The 26666-nt window shown below is 41.2% G+C and overlaps 2 protein-coding genes across 2 annotated transcripts; both read right to left on the bottom strand.

Moving 5' to 3' along the window:
* Window positions 1-409: 409 nt before the first annotated feature.
* Window positions 410-13519, bottom strand: bpnt2 (3'(2'), 5'-bisphosphate nucleotidase 2). Its single transcript, XM_030403230.1, has 8 exons — window positions 12856-13519; window positions 11617-11689; window positions 10588-10734; window positions 10001-10157; window positions 8119-8214; window positions 5315-5476; window positions 2968-3099; window positions 410-2317 (listed from the first exon to the last, which is right to left on the bottom strand). The coding sequence occupies exons 1-8, from the start codon at window positions 12972-12974 to the stop codon at window positions 2175-2177; spliced, it is 1029 nt and encodes a 342-aa protein (XP_030259090.1). The 5' UTR covers window positions 12975-13519; the 3' UTR covers window positions 410-2174.
* A 1081-nt stretch (window positions 13520-14600) lies between these two features.
* Window positions 14601-25832, bottom strand: dars2 (aspartyl-tRNA synthetase 2, mitochondrial). Its single transcript, XM_030404029.1, has 17 exons — window positions 25245-25832; window positions 24419-24518; window positions 23612-23678; window positions 23289-23390; window positions 22393-22488; window positions 22156-22279; window positions 21832-21878; window positions 21406-21512; window positions 19477-19546; window positions 19005-19184; window positions 18722-18829; window positions 18446-18508; window positions 17291-17443; window positions 16821-17039; window positions 16585-16695; window positions 16414-16489; window positions 14601-15350 (listed from the first exon to the last, which is right to left on the bottom strand). The coding sequence occupies exons 1-17, from the start codon at window positions 25417-25419 to the stop codon at window positions 15160-15162; spliced, it is 1989 nt and encodes a 662-aa protein (XP_030259889.1). The 5' UTR covers window positions 25420-25832; the 3' UTR covers window positions 14601-15159.
* Between the last annotated feature and the right edge of the window lie 834 nt (window positions 25833-26666).

The raw sequence follows: 26666 nt of genomic DNA, 5'->3' as shown, positions 1-26666 counted from the left end.
TAACAATACAAAAGTACCAATGTCATTTCCATATCAGTTATAACATTTACATTTCAGCATTTCCCCTGCATATTAATGATTGTTCCCGTAGTAAAATCTACAGAAGTCATGCTGAGTGCTGTGGCTGACACCGTCATCCTAGCAGAATGTTATCTTGTCAAGATCGAAGGCACTCAAATCCTACGACTGAAGTGTGCCACATGGAGGCCTACCCTTCAAGAGGTGTAAGACACTGACTTCATGTCAGAACCACACCATCCACATCAGGCTTTAAAATTGTACCTTCAGTCTGTAAACACCATCACATGTTGGATGAACAGTTACCCCAAAACCTCTGCACACATTTTTATCTATACAAGGTTACCGGTTATACAAAGGCTACAAAGAAAAACTCAACATTTATCAGCTGTTCAGGTCTCGTTTTGCTGGTGGGTTTTATTTTCACCATTTGACATGGTTTCACAGCAAAAAGTCTGACGTTACTCAGGTCAGTGTTTGTTGATGAACACACAATACAAATGTTGAATGTAAAAGTGTCAGTATAAACCGACTGACACACTTATGGCAGACAGTATAGAAAGACCGACAGTAGTCCGCGGAAAGAGGTTTTCAGTAGGCTGAAATGTGTTCAACACACAAAACCATGCAATAACATGTGTACTCAAACACAATTTACAGTCCAGCCTTCAAAGAAATATGATTTATACCTGGTTGTGCATCAGTCAGTTTGAACAGTGCACAGTACAATATCCAGTAGCAGGGATGGTTTGTAGAAGAAGAAATGTACCAGTCCAGCTCGAGTGGGTTTCCACGGCCTAAATTTTCAATATAATTCTCAGTGACACAAAACTATTGAAACACAAATGCTGTTCTTCTGTTCTGCCCCTTTGGTAGGATGATCTGCTTAAGAGTCATGAATGACACTGCACACAACAGATAGGACTTATTTTTGTACACTGTTCTCAGCAGAGGAGAGACCATACCACCGTCTTACACCTGGTTTCACAATGCAACAGTCCAAACAACACAGTTTGTTATGTGACTTCACTTCAGTTCAATTCATTTTTGTCTATTTACAGAATGTTGAGAAAGATAAAGAATAACTTGAAGCCATTGCAAACCCTGACTGATTTAAACCTCTGTTCATCAAGGTTTGACTTCATCCAACACACCCTGTAGCTATCATATTGTGCAATGTTTGCATATAACCCCTTGAAACAGACACATACCTGGTTGAAGATTCATTCAGTCAAAAATTTGTCTCAGACAAAAGATAGGATGGAAAAACACAACGTTTCCTCCAACGTTCCCACATTTTTACTTAGGACCATTTAATTTTGATTTCACTGATAAAAATTAGTCTCTGTGTATTCGGCTAGAACACAGTTTAGCAACATCTGTAAAATGTGTAAATCTGATCCCCTCAGGGCTATGCTAGGATTATAAACGTTCTTCTTTCACTGTAATGATCTAGAAGAGCTGAAGCCACATGTTGATAGTTTTCATGGTCTTTGCGTCACCTCAGATGACAACTTTGAAGCCGCAGATCATTCTAAGATGGTGAACTGTTGCGGTTTCATGGTGCTGGTTGATGAATCCAGTGATCAGAAGACACACATTACACATTGTTTTTTTAGGTCAATGTGGCTCATTGTTTCTCTCCAGTCTTTAGTAATGATTTGCTCCGTTAGTGAAACAGCCGCCTAAGTGATGTTGACTAGAATGTTGGTACGGTACATGTCTAGAATACAGTTGATCTTTACTGTTGTGTTATCGCCGGCGCATCATGCGATGAAGACGGGACTTAACGGGATGAAAAGACATTTATGTGGGTCACTCGGCGTTGTGCTCCTCAGTCAGGCAGGGCAACTGTTGTCCAGTGTTCACTGCGAGCATGTGTTTGTGTGTATGCATGATGCATCGTTTCTCCAAGCTGCATGTGTATGTGCATGTCAGGGAGTGTGTGTTCAGAGCCATCGTGTCAACCATTGCAGATTCCGTTGGCAGCTATGTTGGTTCCCGTCCATCTGATTGGTAGATGTTTGGTGTCCCACCATGACTAAACTGTGCAGGTCTGGTTACATTTGCAGCCCCACTACTAGTTATAGAAAATAGCCACCACCTGTTGCCTTTACCACAACCTGACCAAATCAGTGGCTCTGTATTTGTGTTTCTCAGTGCTTCTCGGGGTCCCAGTTTGGTAGTCTCTCCAGAATGGCCTTGTGCTCGACACCAATGCTGGCCACTAGACCTCCTTTGTTGAGTGGTTCTCCACTGTAGTCTATGTCCTCTCCAGTCAGGGTTGTCATTTGGCCTCCTACAATCATTGTGATTACATGTTATTGGTGTAGTCCACAACAGCCATTAATTATTCATTTCAGAGATGATGATGATGACACATTTATTAAAAATGTCAAAACAGACCTTAGTATAGTATAATTGCTATCCTGTTGCATTTGAGCCTGTCTGTTCATGTGTGGATAATGTGAGGTACGAGATATCTTATGTTTCTAGGAAGCATTGATGCTGCACAAGAATTTAGCAGCATAATTAAGATTTCAAGGTTGGACCAACATTTATCTTAAGTAGCTTCAGTCTGTGAGTGATGGCATCCCACATGACTAAATTATTTTCAGAACAGCTGTGGTTATTTTGCAGTATTTCTGTATGTGTCTGTGTTTGCAGATGCAAAAGCACTAGTAAAATACACGTACTCTCATGCACCAATTAGGCTTTACCAGGATGTTTGCTCATGTAACTAGCCCACTAACATTAAGATCTGATCAAACCAGACCTCCACAGCCCTGATGAAGAATTCAAATGTGTAACTTTTTCAATGTTCATGATGTACAGAAATGTAGTGTGCCTGCCAATAAGCTTTTTTTTACTTTTAACAAACAGGAAAATCTGAATAGATTTTGAAACTGAAAAGAAAACCAAACAAAAGAACAATAGTTGTTACATTACCTAGTGCATTCAGTATTGCTGCACCAGCACAGATGTCCCATTTCTTAATAAAGGTGATGTGGATGTAAACATCTGCCTGGTCTACAGGACCTGCTTCACTTGGCATCTTCAAAAGTGACATGACCTTATATCCTGAGAGGGAGGGAGGGAGGGAGGGAGGGAAGGAGGGAAGGAGGGAGAGAGAGGGAGAGGGAGAGAGAGAGATTTTAACCAATGTTTGAAAACCACTTTGGTAAAATGACTATGACTCACCCCTTGTAATGGAGATATAAACCCCAACTGCACTGGGTTGGTGCACCAAGTCAGACAGAGTCAAATTTAGATTGCACTGATGCTCTAGAGTGGGGGAGGTGATACAATGGCAGAGTGCAGGAGCAAGGGGGATCACACACAGTAGCAGCACACCTGTGAGGAGGGTTTTCTTTCCTCACCCTTTTGCCCTGTTGTTCTGGACAGGTTTGGTTGAAACCTCCAGGTGCTTGGGTTTTGTGGGCTTAGTTTGTTGCATTCCTTTTTGTGCTGGAGATTGCCAGTAGTTCAATTACTTTGTCTCTTTTGTTTTCTGTTTAGCTTTTCCTTTAGGTAGGTTAGGGGGAGGTGTGGGAACAACGGCTGGTCCTGCATCTTCTCATCTTTTGTCCTTTCTGGCCGGGATCTTCAGCTCTCTTTTGTTTGTTCTTGGGTTTTCTTTTGAGAACTGCACAATAAAATGTGTTTAACTGTTCTCATTGAGTGTGTGTCCTTTAATATGTAGCTTCCTCTGACCCCATTGAGCCCAGTGTTTAGGTTATCATAATGGAGGCTGTAACAAGCAGCAACATAAAACTCAATTGTATGGAGCCCTGGAGGTGACATGGATGGGTTGTTTTTTTTCTTCTCGCGAGTGCGACTTACTATATCTCACCCGCGAGATAGTAAGTAAGATGCAGTAGCACTCTGGCCCAATGATTGAATGATGTGAACATTGTGGTGTTAAGTCAACAGTGATGGGACACTGGAATCATGAACAAGTGCTGTTAACTTCAACAATTGGAAAATAGTTCTCAGTAGCAGCATCGTATCGTACATAGTCGCCATGTTGTTGCACTCTGACCTCTCTACGTACAGCGTGTGAACTATGACCTGTCTTATACAACAGCGCCCCCTTGTGGTATAAAGAGCAATAGTATATCTGTCTATATAATAACAGAACACACTAAACATGTTTAGTGTCACTGTGAAAGCAAAGAGAATGTGGTCTGTGTGAGAATGTCGTGGAAAACTCAGGTATTTTAGTAAAGTGAGGTTTCCTGTCACAACTTTCACATGAATATGATACTCACCTGCATCCATTGTTAATAGTTTGTCCTGATTGCCAATAGTCACTGCTGCAACGTTATTTCCTAAATTAATTATAATCAAACAACTTTTACCTTGACAACTCCTCCATCATGGCTAGCATAATAGCTAATAAAACTTACACCTGGACACTCATCGTGGATCATCAAAATACCTGTTACATGTACCTCTTACCATTACACAATACTACTACTACTACTACTACTACTACTACTACTACTACTACTACTACTACTAATAATAATAATAATAAGACACTTTTATTAATGAATTCATTAATTAAAATTATGAGATGGTCTCTATCCGTGGTAATAAGCCTGCATTTAACCGACTGCACTGTTTGATTACGTCAAAGGGTGCATGAATTACTATCTCACGAGTGTGTCTTACTATCTCACGTGCGCAAGATAGTAAGTCGTGCGTACAAGATAGTAACTGGCGAACGCGAGATAAAAAAAACCCATCCATGTCACCTCCAGGGCTCCGTACATTCTGTTTGATTCTGTCACATAATTTTATTTCAGCAACTGTATTAAATTTCCTCAGTTTATTTAAAAAAGTCTGCCATGTTTAAAGTTAAACCTCCCCAACAGTATGATTTAAGTCAACACTGGGTCACACTGAATTGGAATGAAAATGTTAACTAGGTTAAGAATAAAAACTAAACTGAAGTTTAAATGGAATCTTTCTTAATGTTCAGATAGTTTTGAAGTTTGATGAAGAGAATTTAAACTCAGACGATGATTTAATCAGGTTCAACAGTTCATCCTTGACAGGGAAATCCAGCCTTAGTGATCCTCAGTGAAGAACTGTGTGGGAAGTTAATCATACGAATGTATGCACATTCATTCATCTGGCTAAAAAATGAATGTGTCTAATGCTGACAATCTATCAAATTCACAGTTACGATAGTTAACAGTTTGCTTTGACCAAACCTTTTTTGAACTTCATCTGCACCATGCTATACTTTTACATGTAATGTACCGATGTTCAAAAATTCTCCACTCACCTGCTCCTCCTGCCTCTATTACTGTTGTGCTGTTTCCAAAAGCATCCTGTATGTAACTTTTCACTTTTCCAGAGTGAGAACGTGATACAATCACCTTTGGAGGGTTGACACTGTAGGACGAGCGACTGTGCATATTGGACCCCTGACCTACAAACCCCCAGGCTGGGGGAGAGATGGAGAGATGAAAGGGAGACAGAGAGACAAAGAGAAAAAAGCCCATTTTACAATATGTTTCTTCCCCCTAGGACTTATCATCTTATATTGAGAGACATGAAGAATCTCAAATCTACAGCTTGCTCAAAAAATTAGATGAAAGCATAACATAGCAAGCTAAAGCCCAACAAGCAACAACAGATGGGCATATTGACCTGAATGTAACATTCCTTAGTAATACTTAAACAATGTAGTGTCCAACTTTACACTTGTAAAGGTTAATTAACAATGTTAATCGGCCTGCAAGCTGTAGCCACCTATAAGCAAGGGGAAAGAGGGCTCTCTGTATCAGCTGTGTGCTTGGCCAGCAAGTGCTACTGGAGACGTGTCACACTCCAGTGTTAACCAAATCGACAGTAAATGCAAATAACTTTGTTCTTGTTGAGACAACGATCTGGCAGGGCTTAGAAGCTGAACTTGTCATTCAAAAGGCTTCCTGATTTCAACTACGGGGCGGGTGAATTCTGGGTTCCCATGTCTCTTTTCTTTCTTAGTGTTCCGGTCGTGGCTTGGGGCGGCTGCGGCTGTCAGTTATTAATGATATGGCTAAATACATAACTGCTCTCGGTGTGTATTGTTCTTCGTTTTTTGTTGTGTTTGTTGTTGTCTGTTTCAATGATGCTGGACATCTCTGTGAAAAGACAGATATCTCTTTAAAAACACGTCATGTCTTTATGTATGTAAGAAGCACCGTCTGAATATGCGGAGATGACTATGATTAGAGATGAATAGACTTAAAACCACCAAAAAGACAAAGTTGTAAAAAACGGAATTGTGAAATGTTTAAAATGTATACAGGTGATTTAACGGCTAAATAAACATAACGTTGTAAAAAAGAAAAGAGAATGATTTTACTCTGTAAGGCATGGCGCTTCTTTTCATACCGTGGCAGGAAATGAGCAGTTAGGAACTACACATATTCTGCAGAGGTCATTCTGACACACTAAACGGGCCTATCCGCTCACTTCCCATGATTCCAGCCCAGAACATCACTCCGCCAGCGCCTTGCTGACTTTGCAGCCTTGTTGGGACTTGGTGGCCATCCACCAACCATCCAGAACTCACTCCACCTGGACCTTCCAGTGTAGCACGACATTCGTCAGTAAATAAAACTGTTTTAAAAATGTGTCTTCATGTGTGTCTGAGACCACTGCAGCCGTTTCTCCTTGTGGGCATTGGTGAAGGAAAATACAGCTTTATGCACATCAGCAAGCCTCTGCAGGATCCTGCATCGAGAGGTTCTTCTCCAGAGACACCAGCGGCTTCAAATACCTGTTTGCTACTCATCAGTGGCTTTTTTACAGCTGCTCTCTTAATATGATGAATTTGCCTTACAGAAACTTTCCTTAATACGCCTTTATCTGAACGAACCCGTCTGTGCTTGAATAGCACATAAACCTTTTTCACATTACAACGATTTATCTTAATATTTGTGAAATATACAATGTGTTCATACCTTTTGCAAGATACTGCAATATTGCAGGCTTTTCATCTGCAGTAAGATCTTTCCTTTTCCCCACACTGCAGGAAACCTGTGATGTGTTTAATGATGTGGAACAACGTCCTTAGTTTCTCTATCTCTATGTCTCTCAACGTCTCTCAGCATCTCTCTTAACCTCTCTCTCTTAAGGAACCATAAATATACTTTTTTTATCCACTGCCACATTTGTTAAAAATAATCTAACTGACAACATGGGATGGTGGTTAGCTGATGAGAGAAGCTGCAATTAAGTGGCACCAAATCCTAGACTGGCTGACGGCAGCAAAATGTGTAGCACCAGCCTCCTTGACAGGAGAGACGCTCTGTGTTGCACTGGGATTTCATAACTGAACTATGTGTTCATGATGTTTCTCTCACTGTGTAGAAATCTGATGTTTTCATATCACAGATGACACGAGTCAGAGGCTGCAGGTAAAACATACTAATGCCTATGTAAGCTGATCAAGAAGTGTGATGCTGAACTGTAAAAAGGACGGACAGCTGAATCTTTTTATATAACTGCAAAATCCGATTGAACTGATAGCACCCCATCACATCATCCTGATACACTTCATGCGGCGTGTATCCTGAAGCATCATCCAAATACAAAATCGATCAGAGCCGATTCTTCCTGACAGAAGCCCCGTTAGTTTTCTCACCAATAGCAAGCATGTGGTTTTGATGTTGAAATCTGCGAGTCATGGATTGGTTTTGTTGCAGCAGAAAAGTACCATGTCACGATGTTTGAGATATGCACATAGTGCGAGAATGGTAGGAAATGGTGACCAGCAGATTTTTTTCTGTCTTGCAAGTATGCTTTTATAATTATTTCAATACAGAGTTGTTGTTCACAATGTCGCATTATTAGAGAAAAAATATGGAGCACGCTTGAATTCACGGATGGTGAGTTCACTGAGTCCTTTTGGGTTTTAATGCATCAGAGATGCAGGACATGTACCCATCAACATCCCTGTAAACTTCAAATCTCTTGTCATAGTGTTTTCAACAAAATACAAAACTATGTCACAATCAAAAGTCTAACCATGTAAAGTTCAAAATGTGGAGGCATCTTGTTTAACACACAAGTAAAGCTGTGGAAGCACACACTCACCAGTAAACCCAGTAAATGGCTGGTGGATCACCCCGATGACTGGTTTACCGTCTACAGCCACACATACCATTGTCGTCACATACTTCACCAGATTCTCTAAGGGTAGAGGAAGATGAGCAGATACAGAAGAAGGGAAGAGTTGAGAAGATGGAAAGAGATTGAAGAGACAGTAAGAGAATAAAGATGGAGGGAGGGAGGGAGGGTAAAAACAGAGGTGATGAAGGATATGGGCGGGAAAGGGTATAACAACGAATAAATGGAGAGGAGCAGTGGAGACAACAGAAGAGGCAGAGATCAGTAAATACTTCAGGACAGCACCAGCATGATTAGGCAAAAAAGGATACTAATAATAACACAACTGTATAGACTAACATGGACTATCTGAGCTGTGACTGCCTTCATCTTAAACTACAGTTCAAGTGATCTTAAAGTAATCAGTGTTGTTCTTGTTAAATTATGTGTGTGTTGTTTAATACAAGTACAAGACAAACACATTGAGAGTCGATCCAAAGCAACCAAATGGTGGTTGCTTTGCCTATTGTTGACTTTGTAAAGTCTATTTGTATTGGGGAATGTGGACTCGCTTGATTCTCTACTCATCAGCACCTGATTTTTTAAAGAGGGGGGGGATACTTTTTTTTGGGTCTAATCTAGTGAGGTGTTTCATTTTTATGGGTCTGTTTTCATGTTAAAAAAAAAAAACCCTGCATCCACGCCATCATTTCCAAGTCATTTTAGTGAAGACCTCTACCAAGTGAACTCAAACACCTGAAAGACTGAGAAACTGCTTAATCTCTACAACACAGCCAGAAATGTGACAGACGGCCCAGACAACCGAAACATGTAGTCTGGACGTTGTCTGACATAATCTACACCCACAGGTTAAAGTCAACAGCTGCACAATAGTCTTCATCGATATCTGGAGACGATAGAAAGTTATCTCTCATCTCCTACAGATACAGCTGGGTACTTTGCTGAATAGCAGCCAGTTGGACCTACCTTCAGTCCCCTCCTGCTGAATTCATCAGTTAGTTGCTCTTATATAAATATTTTGCTATTTCTGTTGCCAAAAAACTGAACAAGTACAAAATAGTGATCATGAATATGGCAATAAAACTGGCACTGCTGCTGAAACTAGGGAATAAAATCATTATTTTATGACTGCAACGCTGGATATTAATGATCTGAACAGGTAAAATGACATTGTTTTATGCGTGATTTGCAGCCTAACATACATTATATAAGTGTTTAACTACAATGTTTAAATAATCAAAACGGAGTTATAACAGTAAATCATCTAAAAACGTCTTCTCTGAATGGTATCAATTAGCTTATCTCCATCAAATCATTGTGAAAGTGATCCCAAAGACGCTGTGTGCCACCGTCATTGTGGATGTGGAGTGAAATCTGCCATTCACTAGAGTTAGAACAACTCAAGACCATCTTTTTATAGTCAGTGTTATAGTTAAAGTTGTTGGTGTGTACGATCTTTCATCCAGGATGGACGGCTGAGACCAACAGGAAAATGTGCATTTACAAATGGCTTGATGTGGACGTCCGTCACTGGCTGACAGAGTCAACATGACTATGATCTAACAGGAGGCTCCCGGCTATTTCAGATTATCTGGATGACTGTTAAGAGGGCGTAGCTGCGAAGGGCAGCACATGTTCAGTGAACTTTACACAGGTAATGGCAAAACAAATATACACAAACTTACCTTAGGCAAACAAGTTTGGCCACCAAACCCTTTAAATCCATTTAAGCTTCTTTAAATACGTAATGCTGGACTTAACAACACACACTTCACTTCGAGTCCCACGAGTGGACATTGTGTTGTCCAATATGTTACCCAAAATGACTTCACTTCATTACTGTGCACACCTGTATATTCCTGTGTAGCATCCAGAGGATCGATCCACACAGTGATGCTCTCAGCAGGAACATCCTTGCCCCCCTCAATCTTATCCAGTATGTCGGCAGGAATGTCTCGGCTCCAGGTGATTTTGTCGACCTCGTTGTCATGTTCCTCGCTGTTCACCTGAAAACCAACACATGCTGCTCAGAAACGCAAGTTCTGTACCTCAGGTTTATTTTAAGTTTCAACGGTATGTGAAAGCACATTACAAACCTGCTTTCTGTCTTTCCTTTCTGACTCAAATCAAACTGAAGTCAATACAGGAATAATTCGACCACAGCAGTTTCTAAAGGTCCAGCCACGGTGCTGTGGTCTATAGTTTTGTTGCTAGTTCATGATAGTTTATAGTTAGTGATTTAACTGCCTGAGATCAGTGGAACTGGGCGTGATTGAGTTCCTCCATTCTGCCGCTACCAAATGAGCATGGGTATTCTGTTACATATCTTGAATTTACACGGTCAACACTTATTGACTGAAAAAAAAAGGAAGAACACGTCAATGCGCTGTTCAAAATATTAAAGACTTGCACAACAGTTACTGAGGTGGTACTCACTGTGACATCAGGGAAGGTGTTCTTGATGAGGTTAAACATCCTTCTATGAGACTGCAGGTCGCCCATAGTCAGAGGCTCACTTGCTCCCTCCTTTGTCTTGCCCTTCGACTTCTCCTTCAGGTCATTTCCATCACGCACTGCCTTCACCTACAGAGAAAAAACACAACTCACATTTCACGTGCTGAGAGAGTTTAAGGGCTCCAGATGTACGCAGAGGTACACATTTGGTTTCTTTAGAGACTATACACTCATAGTTAGCAAAGCTAAGGGATAGTTCACTTTAAGTAAACTCCACAACACAACTGTGGTTATAAACTTTAAAAGTATGGAGTCAAATGTAATCTTAGTTACAGGCTAGAACGGAAATGATAAATTGTTGAATTGATTAGTCGATCGAAAGAAAATGTATTTACAGCTATTTTGATACTGCATTAATATTTTCAGTCATGTTGGGAGGTGAAATAATCAAACATTACTGGTTCCAGCTTCTGAAAAGTAAGGATTCGCTTTGTCATTTATGGGAGTTAATAAAAGTTCTTTGCATTTTTGACTGTTGGCTGGAGAACAGAAGCAATTTGAGGACCTCACATTGGGCTCTGGGACATTATGATGAGCATTTGTGGAGTTTTTTTTTCACAATTTGTGGACTAAACAATCGATTAATTATGAAACTAACTTGACGATTGAGAGAGGCAGGTGCAAAGTTAGACGGTCCGGAGGAGTAAAGACCCAGAGTCTCATCACAGTCTACTCTAATCCAGACCCGAGGTTTACTTTTTAACTTTTGGGATTAATAAATGGATTTATTTTCACTCCTGTTGCACAACCAATCCACAGAGGTGCCCTCACACACTGTCACCTGTTTATGTCCTGTAACGATGACTGCTGACTGTAGCTGCGTGAAAAATGTACTAAGCTATTACAGGCTATTAAAAGTGGATTATTTGAAAGTGTTTCTTAAGTACAAGTCTACACTACAGAAGCCTACTTAATATTTGTTCAATGAGCTTTGAAAATAAATGTTTTTACCTCAAGGCCACCCTGAGTTGCAGCCTCTACTGAGACAGCCAGCAGGTCCCTCAGATCCACTGTTCTCCTCTGTCTGCAGAGAGGACGGGACACAACAACAACATGTGAGTGACAGATAGGGGTGTGCCAAAATATCGATATTACGATATATCGCGATATTTCGTCTTGAGGTACATTATTGATATACTGGTGCCAAATATCAATATTTATCACCACCCCTCTTCAGAGGACAGCTTTATCTTTATTCAAACATTGGTATACAACCAAATAAAATCTAAAAAATGGTTTAAGCAGCTCCGAAACCCACACATATCGATATTTAATGATAGTTGTAGTCAGTGTGTGTGTTAAGAAGAGTCACTGTGCAATATACTCTTTGTTTACTTGGCTGTCATTCATGTGAAGTTGATTGACAATGTTTTGTAATTCCTGTGAAATGGATTCAGTGCAGTCAAAGAATTCTGAATTTCTTCAGTGACACAGATATCGTGATGTATCGTGGATGAAATTTCTTGCAATATATCGATTATCGCCGTATCGTGATATTATCGTTATCGTGGGCAAAATATCCTGATAGTATCGTATTGCGAGGTACCTGGTGATACCCAGCCCTAGTGACAGAACATGACTGAATGAAACACAGCGCCATGAAAACACCCTCAACATACAACGTGCCATTTATTTCTGCTCGTTGGCTTATCTGTCTCGTCTAGTTGTCTGCCTTGTTTACGCCGTCTTTTTTGCACACAGTGTCGTTCCTCATCATTTCTCCAGCTGGGTTTGTGCTCCAACGCTTCATTTGAAGAAAAGACTGAGGTTCAATACCGAGCCCTCAAAATCAGCTACATGTCACTCCACACACACATTCAGTAAATGATCGACAACATTTGAGCTCATAAAAAGACCAAAGGTAGACTAATTTACATCTGGATGCATGTAATAATATGAGCCTATAGCAACACCTTCACCTGCAATACCCAGACAGCTAATGACCTACTACAGTACCAGCATGCAGTGTGTTTACATCACTCAGACTTGACACTTCCTGACAGATAACAGTAATCATCTAGCCTTCTCTCAGGCCATTAACATCACCGTCATCTTCACTCTCTGGCCAGCCTCATTAACACTGAGGATGACTTCTGTTATGGGTAACATTATAAGGCAAGCACTGCACCTGCACATGCAATGACGGTAAGCACTATGAGATAACGTCGCCATATATCATATCATCATCACCTGAAAGCAGCCAGGCGGCTGGAGATGACCCCTGCATACAAGTGGTAGATGACACCGACACCGAGGAGGCAGAACACCGCCACACCGAGCGGTGACAGCCGGATACCCATCGGGGCCATTGTTGCTGACAGATCTGCGTTAGGGTGATGCTGGGATACAAAAGCAAACCCACAGAACGAAGAACTCTGGAGAGGTGTTGGTCAGGAGAGGTGTGAGCTAGCGTTAGCTGACGTGGCTGTCAGTCACTGATGGCTCCCAGCAGCTGGCGTCGACTGGCTGCTCCACACCTGGTGTTCAGTCCTCCGATAAATACGTAAACTGTCATGTAGTAAAGAGCAGACGGAAAGGAGGATAAACTTAAGCTGTCAAAGAAGGAACACGCTGGCTAAATTCGCTCGGTAGGCAAGACGGTTAGCATCGTCCCGACGGCTGGCTGATGAAATTCAGCGAATTCCTCCGTCGCTCCTGTTTCTACCGACAGTCCGTCAGTCCGACAGCTCGACCATGTTCCTTATTGTCGCTGTTAACTCGTTGAAGCGAGCCAAGTGTTCACTGGTGTCGAAGGCAAAACGGAACAATCGCACCTCTGTTCAGTCATCTTTCCTTACGTACACAGCGGAGGTCACGAGCTGCTCGCTTCTCTTCCGGGTTATCACCGGCGTCATCACTTTCTGCTCCACTAATGTTCGTCTGCTTAGCAGAAAGAAAATACGAAGATAGTAAAGTTTTTTTTTTTGTTTGTTTTTTTATGCGTAGCTTATTTTTCTACGAACCCTAATTACTATATTTTTGTTTCTAATAATATTTTTCCGGGTAAAGTGAAGTGGTGCCAACAGTGTGACCGGAATAAATCCTGCAGAATAAATAATCAATCTCTGTTGATATTATCTGCATTATAAATGCATACAGTAATGACACACATACTGCTACTGGAGCTTTTTGCATCTGTTCAATAAATGCAGCACAATATATGTCACGTTTGTGCTAGAATACAGGCAGAAAGCTACAATTAATCTGGCCTTAATGTTTTCCCCACACTGAAAGCTGTTTCAGTGGCCTATCCAAGTTACATGTAGTAGTGGAAAAGTATTATGAGCAACTACTTAGTGTGCAGTAAAACAGGTCCTGTCAGTGTTTAACTAGTTTATCTTGTAGATGGATATTACTGCTGCAGTTTATTCTGGTAGATGTTTAAGGTTGAGCTCATTTCAACTACTTCATATACTGTTGGGTTGGTTTCATATTCTACGACGCTATGACATGTTTGTAACATCATATCCTATAAGAACCTCGATTCTCCAAAGAGTCAGCTGTGTACTGTCTACTTTGTGATAATGTCTTCCAATAGCTTTAACTTTAACCCTCCACCCATTAAGGAACACTGAAATGTAGTGGCGTATAAAGTAGTTATTGCCTCTGAGATGTAAATACATGAGTGCATAACATCTAAATACTCAAGTAAAGTTCAAGTGCATCAACAAATGTATCCTTCAGTGAGTAAATGGTAAATGTATTTAGTTAATTCTCCCCTGAATAAATAAGTGGATAAGCGAAATACTTGGTTCGTTTTTGAAACTTATTGAGTCACTTTATATTATATATTTATATTGGTATTTTGTTTGTCACAGGTGTGTAAATGTTTTTTTCAGACCTTGGACATCCAGAATACAGGATGTGTTAGTGAGCGGACCCTCCAGTGTGCTTTAAGTTGTTTGAAGTGGAAAACATTTCGAACACACTGAAGGATTTCTTTTGAGTTTTATTTTTAATAAGGTTCAACAGTCGAAAGCAACATAGAGAACATTATATAACACAAACCAGTACAAAATAAACAGCTGTTTAGAGTCAGTGGAGTCCGTAAAATGAGTTTCATTCCTGATCAAGAGAATTGCTGATCATTTGCAGATTCGTTTCTATAAAAGGATTATTTTAAGCATTGCTCTGGGAGGAACCAAAAGCATGATAGATATTCAGTGTCTACAGAGAGTCTTGGCTGTAAGCTTTTCTTCTTTGTTTAAACAGCCAGTGTTTGAGATTTCCATGTTCCTATTTCTCTTTCATTCAAAGTTCCTGTTCTGAGATGCAGCCACAACATCGCCTCCTCCACATTTTCTCTCCTCCTCCTCATATCTTTTGCCACTTGACAGACATATTTATAGGCTTCAGTCTCTACGCAGCCGGTTGACTGTCTGCTCATCTCCGTCTCCTTGTCCTCACACTCTTTCCTCTGTTGTGTGGGTTACAGATCTGGGAAAACTTCACTCCTTCCTCTGACACCTGTTAATCTCTTCTGCCTTTGCCTCTTTACTTCCCTTCTTCATTTCTTCCACAATCTGCTGGCCATTGAACAGAGATATGGTAAGGCTTCAGGTCCTCCTCAGACACCTGGCTGGGGGCACAGCTCATGAGGTCGGCGCCCCGGGAGGACTTGGGGAAGGCAATAACGTCACGGATGCTAGGAGCTCCAACCATGATGGAGACCAGCCGGTCCAAACCTAAAGTGAGAGTAATTAGATTACTTTATCACCATTTACACCTTTTAGATTATGAATTGTTTTTTTTTTGTTTTAGTAGTGTGTATTAAATATACCATGTAGTTTTCTGTATGCTTCGCTTAATACAACACTGCCACTTTAAACCTGATATCAAATTCCAGTTTTCCGTATCTACTGTAAGTTGCACTATACCCATATGGGATATCACACGTCGTCTGCTGGTTAAGCTAGCAAGCTCCTCAACTGCTACCATATTTAGCCAGTTAGCAAATGTTGGCTTGTGTGACAACAATGTTAAAGTCACTCTGAATCAACTATCTAGCTACTCACAACTCGGTTAAGATACAAAAAAAATATCTCTGAAGCCAATGGGAGCTAGCTTACATTGCTAACACTGTTGCCTCATTCTGATGCTGAATAATAATCCAAGCTAACAAGCTGACCTAGCTAGAAAACCTGATACGGATATAGCATGAGCAGCCATGTTTTGCTGAACCTCAACCTAAAAGCTAAATCTAGCTAGTCAGCCTGTACTTAGGCTGATTCAGAATATCTTCACTCAGTTGTTGTTCTAGCTAACAGGAGCTAACTGGTAAAATTTGGTACCAGGAATTTGAACTTGCTATTTGAAAAGAAGCATATGCTGCTAGGAAGACTGTCTTTTTATCGTGGATAAGTGACAAACAACCCTCTAAAGCAAACTGGCATAAGATAGTCATGTGTTGCTGTGAGTGTTTCTTCCTCTTGTGTGTGTTGAGCTGTTTGTTGTTGTTTGTAGAAAAAGAAACATACATACTTCATAAAAATGTGTCATACGATAAAAGATAGAAAAAAATCTGAATAAGGGCGTTTCTATAAAACTGGGAGCCGAACTGTGTTTGGACTGACAGCCCACGTCCAGCTGAGTGGAAGTGGTGGGGTTCTTGACTGCAAACTTAACTGCTTTGTAGACCTACACTGTACGCATATGGTCTGCAGCTGATTGTGGGATATCACAAATTTGTCAAATATGTCTTTATTGCTGGGGAAAGCATACTGTGTTCAGGTGCAGAGTCAACCTCACCGAGAGCAATGCCTCCATGTGGAGGTGCACCTGACTCCAGAGCCTCCAGCAGGTGAGAAAGAAGACTGGGATCCTCCTGCAGAACACATAGCAAAAACAGTTATGACTGGCAATTGCTTCAATCCATTTCCAAAGGTAGGCTGCACACTGGCAAAATGAACAATGACTGACCTTGAGGATATTCTTTAAAACATGAAGCTGTTCTGAGGCCTTGTGGATGCGGATGGAGCCTCCTCCAATCTCACAACCATTCAACACCAGGTCATAGTGCTGGCCACGCACCTGGGAAGGATGGAACACTCGGCTCTTAAGGATCTCACATGATGTATGATTGTTTCAAAATATCCAAACAAATAGATAAAAAAAGGACAGGATAGAACTGATTTTGAGGAGATTTATGCAGCTACCTTGTGTGGCTCTGTGTATAATAACTGTGTGTCCTCTGGCAGAGGAGCAGTGAACGGATGATGGGCAGACTCCAGCTGCCCTGGCTCCTGTTCACTTGGCAAGAACAGAGGGAAGTCCACAACCCACAGGAAGTGAAATGCTGAAGGGTCGCGGACTGAAATGCCGTGAAACTCCAAGAGCTCTGCACACTGTAATCGGAGATTACCCAGCAGTTGGCGCTGAGAGCAAAGCATGGGTGTAGTAAAAAGGGTAGGGTGGATGGACAGAAGAAGAGAGTTTACATACAGGATATTCACATTATATTCAGTCAGAGGAAACTGCAAAACCCAATGTTGCATGTATAAATGCATACACATTCATAAGCACTTATACACACACAAATACATAGGTGCAAGGGTCGATGAGATGATGTGTGCTTTGCTTCCCATGTTGTAACCTAGTCAAAGTGTTCAGTCAGTGAGTGTCTCACCACAGTGTGCAGTGGACCGGCTGCCACCAGCAGCAGGTCTCCTGGTTTGGCTCCGGTCCTCTGCAGCAGCTCATCTGCGGCTGAGACAGACAGCAGCTTCTTCAGAGGAGACTTCAGCGTCCCGTCTGGTTTGACCAACACCATGCTGACCTCCTTGAGTCAAAGCATTCACACAAAGAAGAGGCACAATAAAAGTACTGCAAAACAATTCTGCACAAAATTCACTCCTGCAGTCACCACAGTTACTTGTTAAAAGTCTTAGTTTGTGCTGTGTCACAGAGATGTTGGTTCCTCTCTCTAGAACTTTTGACATGGTAGCTTGTGGTAGTGATATTGGACTGTATTTTGCATATCATCTTCATGTACAAGATGACTGATGAAGAACACATGGCTCTAAGGACTGCAATATCAGTTTGGTCCGCTTTAGTCCAGACAGAAATATTTCAGTAACTACAGGATGGATGGCCACAAAGTTTTACACAGACATGAATTATTCCCTGAAGATGTACCTTGTAATGTCTTGTGCCACCATCAGCTTTACATTTGTATTTTGGGCCAAAATGTTGCAACAATTACTGGATGGACTGCTATTATATTTGGCACAGGTACCCCTGCTCTCCCCATAATGAATCTGACGGTGTTTGGTGACCCTCTGACTTCATTTAGTGCCACCATCACTGCTACACAACCGTCATTGTATTTAGTGTTCTGCATTTGGAGCTGGTGTTTTGTTTAGTCACTGTCAGTAAATTCTACACATACACAATCTCGCTGAAGCAGAAAACAAGAGTTTTGAGATGTTGAGTCTTAATAAATGACACCTGAAGATGGTTTGTAACTTGACAGATGCTTATTAAGTCATTAATATTCAATATTATAGAGAAATACGTATGGTTTAAAGCCATATGTTCAGGCAATTTGACTGTGAAAGCTTCACAATGTCTTTTTGTGAAGGACTACTACAGTGGATTGCATTACTATATGTTTATATATTTATACAAACCAAAAAAACAGCACGTACCAATTCCAATACAAATATATAGTACAAAACATCAAGAAACTGACCTAATAGGAAATGTCGACTTCATTTTACAATTACAAGACAAAACGAGACGTGAACGTAAGAATACAGTTAATGAGCAAAGATAAACCTACCTGGCCAAAGCAAGTCTTTGCTGTTTGTTTCAGTTTTTCCAGATCTTTCCCAGTGAATAACTTCTGTAGTAAAACACAGACAGAGGATCTTATGTGAGACAGACAGCTCTGCAGGGGTCAACAAAGACTGACACATGTAGATCAGCTGACCGGTTACTTACTAACCATAGTTGAGTATGAAAGTTTTTTTTTTAATCAATATTAACTGGTACATGTTCATGTATGTTCAGTCTGTTACGATGGATTTCTTTCAACAGGAAACAGTTTTGTTCTTACTGCTGCACTGGTGACTTTGATTGCTTGAATGGAGCCTTCTGGTTGGCTGAGAGCTGATCTGAGGAAGTCAATTTCTGTGGACAGGAATACCTCACTGAGGTCGATCAGCTGGAGAGACAGACAGATCAGAGCAAAGACAGAGAGGATAAAAAGAGGATCAAATGTTTTGCCTTTAACAGTCATGATTTTGTAGTTTTGAGTCAACAGTCAATACCAAACAGTCATAACGGTCATAATCATCGTGCTGCTCCGGGTTTTCCTCCAGTAACCCACAACCACCCACCTTCATACTGAACCTGGTGTCAGGCTTGTCCACACCGTAGTCCCTCATGGCCTCTTCATATGTCATGGTTTGGAAAGGAACCGTGATGGGACCTTTCTCTGCAGGCCAGGAGTACTGTAACAAACCCTCCACCAGCAGCATGATACCTGCTGCGTCCACAAAAGACATTTCTATGTCTACCTGCGAGAGATAATGAGAGGACAAAGATCAGGACTGTAGACCAACTGCTTAAATCTATGTTAACACCAGGACAAAGGGGAACTGGTTCAAAACAAGACAAATCAAATAAATCAGGATTTTTTGTTTTTCACCCATAGGTGAATGAATGGGAATATGGGAACAAATGTTTACCTACTCAATCCTTTGAGCAGATTTGATTCATTCACCACTTAAAACAAGAAAGTATGACAGTCTTCAGGGCAGACTGCAGTGGTAACATTAAACCTGTGTGTGTGCACTGTCTGCCTCCTACCTGGGTGAACTCTGGCTGCCTGTCTGGTTTGGAGCCTTCATCTCTGTAGCATCGGGCCATCTGGAAGTACCTGCACCAGCCACAACAACGGACAAAGACAGAGGCTGATGACCATGACATGCTTCTTGGCTGCTGGCTGAAGCTGGTGAATACTCAACAAAACATTGGACCTGTCTCAGTTAGGGGTTATGTACAGTCGGCTGCAGTGTGAACATATTCAAACATAAAGGCTATGTCTAAAATAACTCCTTACTCTGATATGCCAGCAATCTAAATTGACTCTTTCTTCCAAATCTGAATGCCTGATGTGAAGTTAGCTCCTGGTTGACTGCCAGTGCCATATCTGTTGGAAACCCTATCTGTTCTCTGCATGTGTGAGGGGGTTGTGGATTGGTTAGGGTTAGAATGACTCACTGCTACACACACTACTACAGCTCAGGTTTCTGGTACTGACTACAACAAGACACTAACATGCTCACATTGAAGTGCCGCTTGCACATTCAAGCATCAATAATACATGAACGGTTAATTAATAATTGATAAATGGGTCATCAGAAAACAATCAGCACCAAACTTCTGGTTCCAACCTCTTATAAATTCTGTCTGTTTGGTGGAAAATCTTTCATTGTTCAGTTTTGAGTCTGTTTACGTCCACTCAATGAGTTTAGGTCCAGTATTCACCCTCTCTTAGCTTTGATTTCCTCCTGATGTAAAAGTATCTGGCTCTTTAGTTAGCAGATGCTCCACTATGTTTACAAGCTAATCTCTGACTGTGTCTGTGTGGTGTTCCGTGCTGTGCTCTGTGAACAGCTGCCTGCTGTGTCTGATAACCTACACTATGAGAGCCCTCAAAGTGAACCAGAGCAGTATCATTGTGGGACAGACAGCTTAAAGGGATATTCCGGTGTAAGTTTAATCCATGGTCTAACACACCGTGAAACTGTGTTAGACTCCCTCTCCAGAGATAAAGTTTGCGGACCGCTAGCTAACGTAGTTTTAGCATCCTCAGAAACGACCGCACGACAACAATACATTGCAGCAAATGGATCCAAATATAAACCGCCACCAAAAAGCCACAAATAATGCTCAGAACAGCACCAAACTTCAGCAACATTAGAAACAGGGTTCCAGCACATATTTCGAGGCATCAAACATTTGATATCATTGCCGGATTTGTTGGAATAGATAAAAAAAATCTCACTGCACTCGGTAATCGACTCACAGGGCTTCCCCACAACAAGGAAGGCTTCTCAGGTGGTGAGATTCGTTTATATTTTCCGACAAATACGGCAACAATATCAAATGTTTGATGCCTCAAAATATGTGCTGGGACCCTGTTTTTTAATGTTGCTGAAGTTTGGTGCTGTTCTGAGCATTATTTGTGGCTTTTTGATGGCAGTTTTATATTTGGATCCATTTACTGCAGTGTATTGTTGTCCTGCGGTCGTTTCTGAGGATGCTAAAACTACGTTAGCTAGCGGTCTGCAAACTTTATCTCTTGAGAGGGAGTCTAACACAGTTTCACGGTGTGTTAGACCATGGATTAAATTTACACCGGAATATCCCTTTAACACTGAGCTCACTGAAAATGAAACTGATCATTTTCTGTTTGCGAATCACAACACTGTCACATTGTTTTCACTTTGTTATTTGACAAGTTGTTTTAAGACTAGTTAGGTTGAGTCCCTGAGGTTTGCACTGTATATTAGTGTGTGCATGTTAAACACCAACCCCTTTAACTCCTTTCACTTACAATAAAGATAACGTACGTATTAATGTGGGATGAGTTATATGAATGTGAGATCATCAAACACACACACAACACACACACACAGAATCGGGCACTGGTCTTCCTATAACAGTGCAGTTGTCATGTCAGACCACTGATGTAAAAACACACACTATTCCTGTGCTGCAGCCTGTCCCCACCTGTCTACACCAGCCACCATCAGGAGCTGTTTAAACTGCTGTGGGCTCTGAGGTAGAGAGTAAAACCTGCCCGGCTCTCTGGACGGAACCACAAACTCTTTAGCTCCCTGAAACAAGAATGAACAAAGTCATGGCACTACACATGTCTATCCATACAAACAATAATGCTTTTTGACTACTACATTAGAATCTTTCTCGGATAATATCAGATATCATATGTGTTGTGCCTTTGGGAGCATTGAGCTAAATTGAGGTCACCACCATTTTACAGCAATGACATCAACTCTTACAGAGTGACCTTCAGAGTAAGATGGAGGCTACATCTAGTGTGGTTGATTTGGTATTTTTGACAATATATTACTATCAGCAGCTTGGAGACACATTCTTTGTGAGATGATATCATTCACAGATAAAAGACCTCCTTACCCCCGGTGTTCTTTTAAACAAGGTAGGAGTTTCCACATCGACAAAACCTGCAAAGTAGAAAGAACAAAACAGAAACAGGTGAGTTGAGTCACGCTTCATCAATACAGATCCAGATTCAAAATGTTTTCTGTACTGTTTGTGTCTTGTTTGCGTGGTTTTTCCTTAATTTAATCAAATTCCAATCAAATTCAACGAGACTTAACAGTGGCAGTATGCACGGAGGTGTGAATGTGACAGTGTGTGTGTGACGGTGAAAGTGTTTCTCAGCTCAGGACGATCACCACAGTCCTAAAAGATTAACTGAACAGAGTAATTCATCCGTACCGTGCACATTACACAGGTATTCTCTCATCTTCATCACCAGCTGAGACCTCAGTCTGAGGTTCCTCTGCATCTGAGCTGACCTCAGGTCCAGGTAGCGATACTGCATCCGCAAGTTTTCAGATTTCTGCACAATTAAGCAGCAAAATGATTCAGAGTTATTAACAACAGTCTTACTGCTCAACTGCCTGAGCATTTGGACAATACTGCACATACATGTAACATTACGTTTCTTCTTACTCTGACAAAGTCTTTCATTTCAAAGGGCAACTTCCTGCACCGGTTGAAAACCTCCAAACCCTCGGCCAGGATTTCTATTTCTCCTGTCGCCATCTCCTGTTGGTAAGGACACAGCAGGATGAGAACATGGAGCACTCTAAATGACTGCTGCAGAAAAGGTCAGAGGAAGTCTCGCAAAATACCCTTTAACTTCAGCTTTACATCACTGCAGATGGTGATTTGAAACAGGAGAAACTTTGAAATGATCACAAGAATTCAACGATCAGAGCTTTCAGATTGCTGAGATTTGTTCATTTATTCCATGTGGTCTAGTGGTCAGGATGCCTGCTTTTCATCCAGGCGGCTCAGGTTTAACTCCTGGTGTATGAACAGCATTCTTTCTTCCAAGGAATCAGTGACATGTTGTAATTGATCTACAGCCCCTTTAAACGGCTGCTTGAGGGCTGAACTGACTCTGCGCACATAAGAATCTGTAAAAACAGTCCAATCAACCAGATGGTGTTTGCTCTTCAGCACTCTCAGGTTTGGTTGTTTGTTGTATGTTTTCTGTCGGGATGCTATGGTGCAATGCTACGCTACTGTCTTTGAGATACATTTCATATAGAAGAATTACAGTGTCTGAATGAAAACAAATCAATACCCATGGGTATGTGTATCTCCTGTGTATATACATGTTGGTTTTTTGTAAATATCTTATTTCTTTATTTATTTTTCATTCAACTTTATGCATATTTGTCTAATTCTTTTCCCTGTACTTTTTGCATCTTGAGCTGCTGTAACACGTGCATTTCCCCACTGTGTCTGAGTGTTTCTGTATGGTTTAGCAGTGCTGACTGTCCTCATATGAATAAGAAGACTTTTTGACAGCCAGTCACAATCTGATATTACACACTAACCTTGTTCTCCTGTCCCGCTGGCCGCTGTATGACCGTTCCTGTTACCTTGATGACGGACTCCACTGTGAGATTACGCAGCTCTGCTTTCAAATGACTGGCAGACTTCAAACAGAAAGAAATCTGTTAAAATTCAAGTAGAACACAGCTGCCATCTTCTGTAGCTTAACAGACAGAACTGAAGCACAGCCTCCACTCCTTATTTTCCTCATTTTTACTTTAGTAAATTCCCTCTCATCATTATTAAGACATATCACAATTATCATTACTGTCTTTACTATCTGTTGTAATCATATTACAGTATTTGATATTGTCTTCATCCTTACCTCTTCCTGAGGAATCAGAATTTGCGTCAAGCCGCTGAAATCTCGCAGGATGACAAACAGGTCCTGTCTGTGGCACACAGAGACAGTTCTTTATGAGGCCCAGCGGGAGCAAAACCACCAGCTGTGGTAGTTCTGGAGCTCCGCTCGCCAAAACAGGAGACACAGTAAATGTGACTCCACACTTTGTCTTCTCATCTCTTGTTGAATTGTTGCGTTGGAGAGAGAAATGAAAGTTCACATGATGTGATCCTACAGCAGGGAGTTCTCTGACATCACTGGATCTGGCAGTGATGATAGCCACGCCTATCAGTCTGTCAATCACTTTAACCCAGACTCAAATACATCAACAGTATCAGGAAAACTGCAATTTGATGTCCTGTTTTACAAACATTCATCATCGTCCCCTGAGACTATTCAGATTACTTTACTTTATGACCAAATACTTGCAAACTAATGACTTTCCCATCAGCCCCAGCTGTACATTTCCTCTGTTGCTAAATAGCATATTTTAGTTTGCTTACATGCTGAAATAATAAAGTGCGTGGTAAGTACTGTATTACACCTGCTTAACATCAGCATGTTAGCATTGTTATTGGAAGAATATCAGCGTGCTGATGTCAGCATTTAGGTAAAAGCACTGCTGTGTCTATATAGCTGTAGACTGTAGTCTGCTAACTGTTACCTCTCATTGCTATCAGGAGCCAACAGTGGTGGAAGTCAATATGTAACACAGCTTTAGATACTTATTTAGATATTTCAAATGTAGTTATTGTTCTCAGTATGCACACAGCAGTAAGAGTAGAATACCTGAGGTACTGGACCCAGCCACACAAGGTGACCTTCTCTCCCAGATGATGTAATGTCAGCTCACCACAGGTGTGACTCCTGAACGACAGACTGCTGGCACCTGGAACACATACAGAATTAGGATTTATGGCCAGATGATAACTGGAATTGTAACAATTGTACAATCATATGGTGTTTAGGGCTGCAACGAATTATCATTTTTATTATCTATTAATTTGATGATTATTTAATCCATTCATTGTTTGGTATATAGAATATCTCCAAAACAAAGGGAAAGAAGAGTGAAACACGCTCATCATGATAACCCAGAGCGAAGAGTTCTGTTTTAGGATTACTTCTTTTTTTTTTTCAACCTTATCAGACACCTTTAGTTTCACTCCATCACACTTTATAAAACCTTTAGAAATAAAAGTCAGGACTTCCTGTGACAACCACAGTTCATGTGAGCAGTAACACAGTGAAACAGGTCTGCTGTTCACCTCAGTGGCCGAATGACCTCTTATCATTACTGTAATACCACACCTGCAGCCTGCTTTATACAGACATTCATATTGCTGACAAGTAATGATGATATTTTCAGTGGATAATAATGGTGAACACATGGAGCTGTTGGTTGTATATTCACTGTGAATACACTACCAGATAAAGGTTAAAACAGATGAACAATGATTCTCTTCCAGGACTTCTTGAGCGAACTTCAAGGAAACACATGATTCATTTTTACTGGTGCACCTCCTGATGGGAGTCACTGTCCAGAGGCACAGTCAGTGAACACAACCTAACATTCAGTCATGATCAGTGATAGAGCAGGTAACCTGTACAGTACCTGTGGTGGGAGGGTCAGCGTGGCAGAGTGTGTGTGAGCAGCTCAGCAGTCTGACCTGAGGCTTCCACAGAAGGCGTGTGTGCCAGGAGCTGAGTACTGAGCTGTGGTAGCAGACAGAGTGAGCGCTGAGTCCTCTCAACACTCTGTGCAGCACAAACCTGCTGCTGGATGCCATTTTCTCTCAGCACACTGTGACACTCCGGGCTGATGTCACTTTATGTCTTTATGAGCGCTCCTATGCACTCCTTATGGGAGCTCTTCTGACACGGAGAAAGACTAATATTAACAGTTTCCCGGTGTAATGACACCATTATTCAACATGAGTGCTGACACACACACACACACACACACACACACACACAGAGGCAGACTGCAGAGACACAGTGTGTTGTGAATGGTAGACCTCCGCTGACATTCCCTCTCTTCCTACTTCCGCCTTGTCGGTCGTCCTGAGCGGCGGACGCGGCTCTGTGCTCATGTGGATGGCCTCACTGTTCCGTTACACATGAAGTCAACGCGAGTCCAGACATACACACGTCCATCACGTCGGGTAGAAGTCGAGGATGCGTAAGCGGATGTGACGTCAGGTTGTCGTCAGGCCAAAGTACTCGATCTGCTACACAATCGATTTAAATCGACAATCAGTTGACAGTATTTTTTTTGCGCACATATTAACAGTAACCAACGGTTCTAAATAACAGTGACAACCGAAAATAGGAAATTATACGAATAACTAGGAATTAACGAGTGAATAAATAATATTTACTGAGTTTTATTAATTACATTCAAATCAGGGAAACATAAAATAAAAAAGGTTCAATAGATTATATAGTATTAAAACCAGTGTTGGGGAGACTTAAACTACAATTAGTTGAACTACATAGCTTGACTTCAATTTGCTGTAACTTGCTGGTAGTTAAACTACATTCATATTTTGTGCTGTGTCAAGTATTTCAACTACTTTTTGGGTCATTTATGTAGTTTAATTACTCAATTTACAAACTACAATTTTGGCCAATAACATGAGATTTTATATTAAAAAAAAGACCTATGTAATATACATTTTGTTTTATTTTTCTTTGATGACAAAGTGGATGAGGTGGAAGCCTTTGTGAACACCAGATGAGTCCCCACAAAATGCTGTCAAATCTCTACCCGAAGTGTTTGTGCAGTTCAGCACTGGTGTCCCAGCCAGTGCAGCATGTGAGCAGCTTTTTAGTGTTGGTAAAGATGTTTTAGTGCCAAATGGAACTGGCTGTCTGATAAAAACTTTGAGAGACTGCTCATGTGTCGTGTCAACAAGCGATTCTGCCCTGACATCTAGTTCTAGTGCCTCAGTGTTAGTGCCTCTGAAGTTCCTGTTATGTTGACAGAAAATGTCAGCTTTTATTCTTTAAAAAATAAAACTTGAGTTGAGAGGCG

This window comes from Sparus aurata, chromosome 21 (assembly GCF_900880675.1).
Source record: "Sparus aurata chromosome 21, fSpaAur1.1, whole genome shotgun sequence".
Classification (NCBI taxonomy): domain Eukaryota; kingdom Metazoa; phylum Chordata; class Actinopteri; order Spariformes; family Sparidae; genus Sparus; species Sparus aurata.
This window is presented reverse-complemented; position numbering and strand designations above follow the sequence as displayed.

Bases quoted from the DNA above. Each gene is read 5' to 3' on its own strand.
- bpnt2 (XM_030403230.1), bottom strand. From the start codon at position 12,974: ATGGCCCCGATGGGTATCCGGCTGTCACCGCTCGGTGTGGCGGTGTTC. The intron at 10,735-11,616 runs GTAAAAACATTT...TTTTCTCTGTAG, and splicing joins CAACTCAGGGTGGCCTTGAG to GTGAAGGCAGTGCGTGATGG. The intron at 8,215-10,000 runs GTGTGCACAGTA...CTCTACCCTTAG, and splicing joins TGCTACACAGGAATATACAG to AGAATCTGGTGAAGTATGTG.
- dars2 (XM_030404029.1), bottom strand. From the start codon at position 25,419: ATGGCATCCAGCAGCAGGTTTGTGCTGCACAGAGTGTTGAGAGGACTC. The intron at 22,489-23,288 runs GTTAGTGTGTAA...CCTTACCAACAG, and splicing joins CAGCGGGACAGGAGAACAAG to GAGATGGCGACAGGAGAAAT. The intron at 17,444-18,445 runs GTAGGTTTATCT...CTTTGACTCAAG, and splicing joins CAAAGACTTGCTTTGGCCAG to GAGGTCAGCATGGTGTTGGT.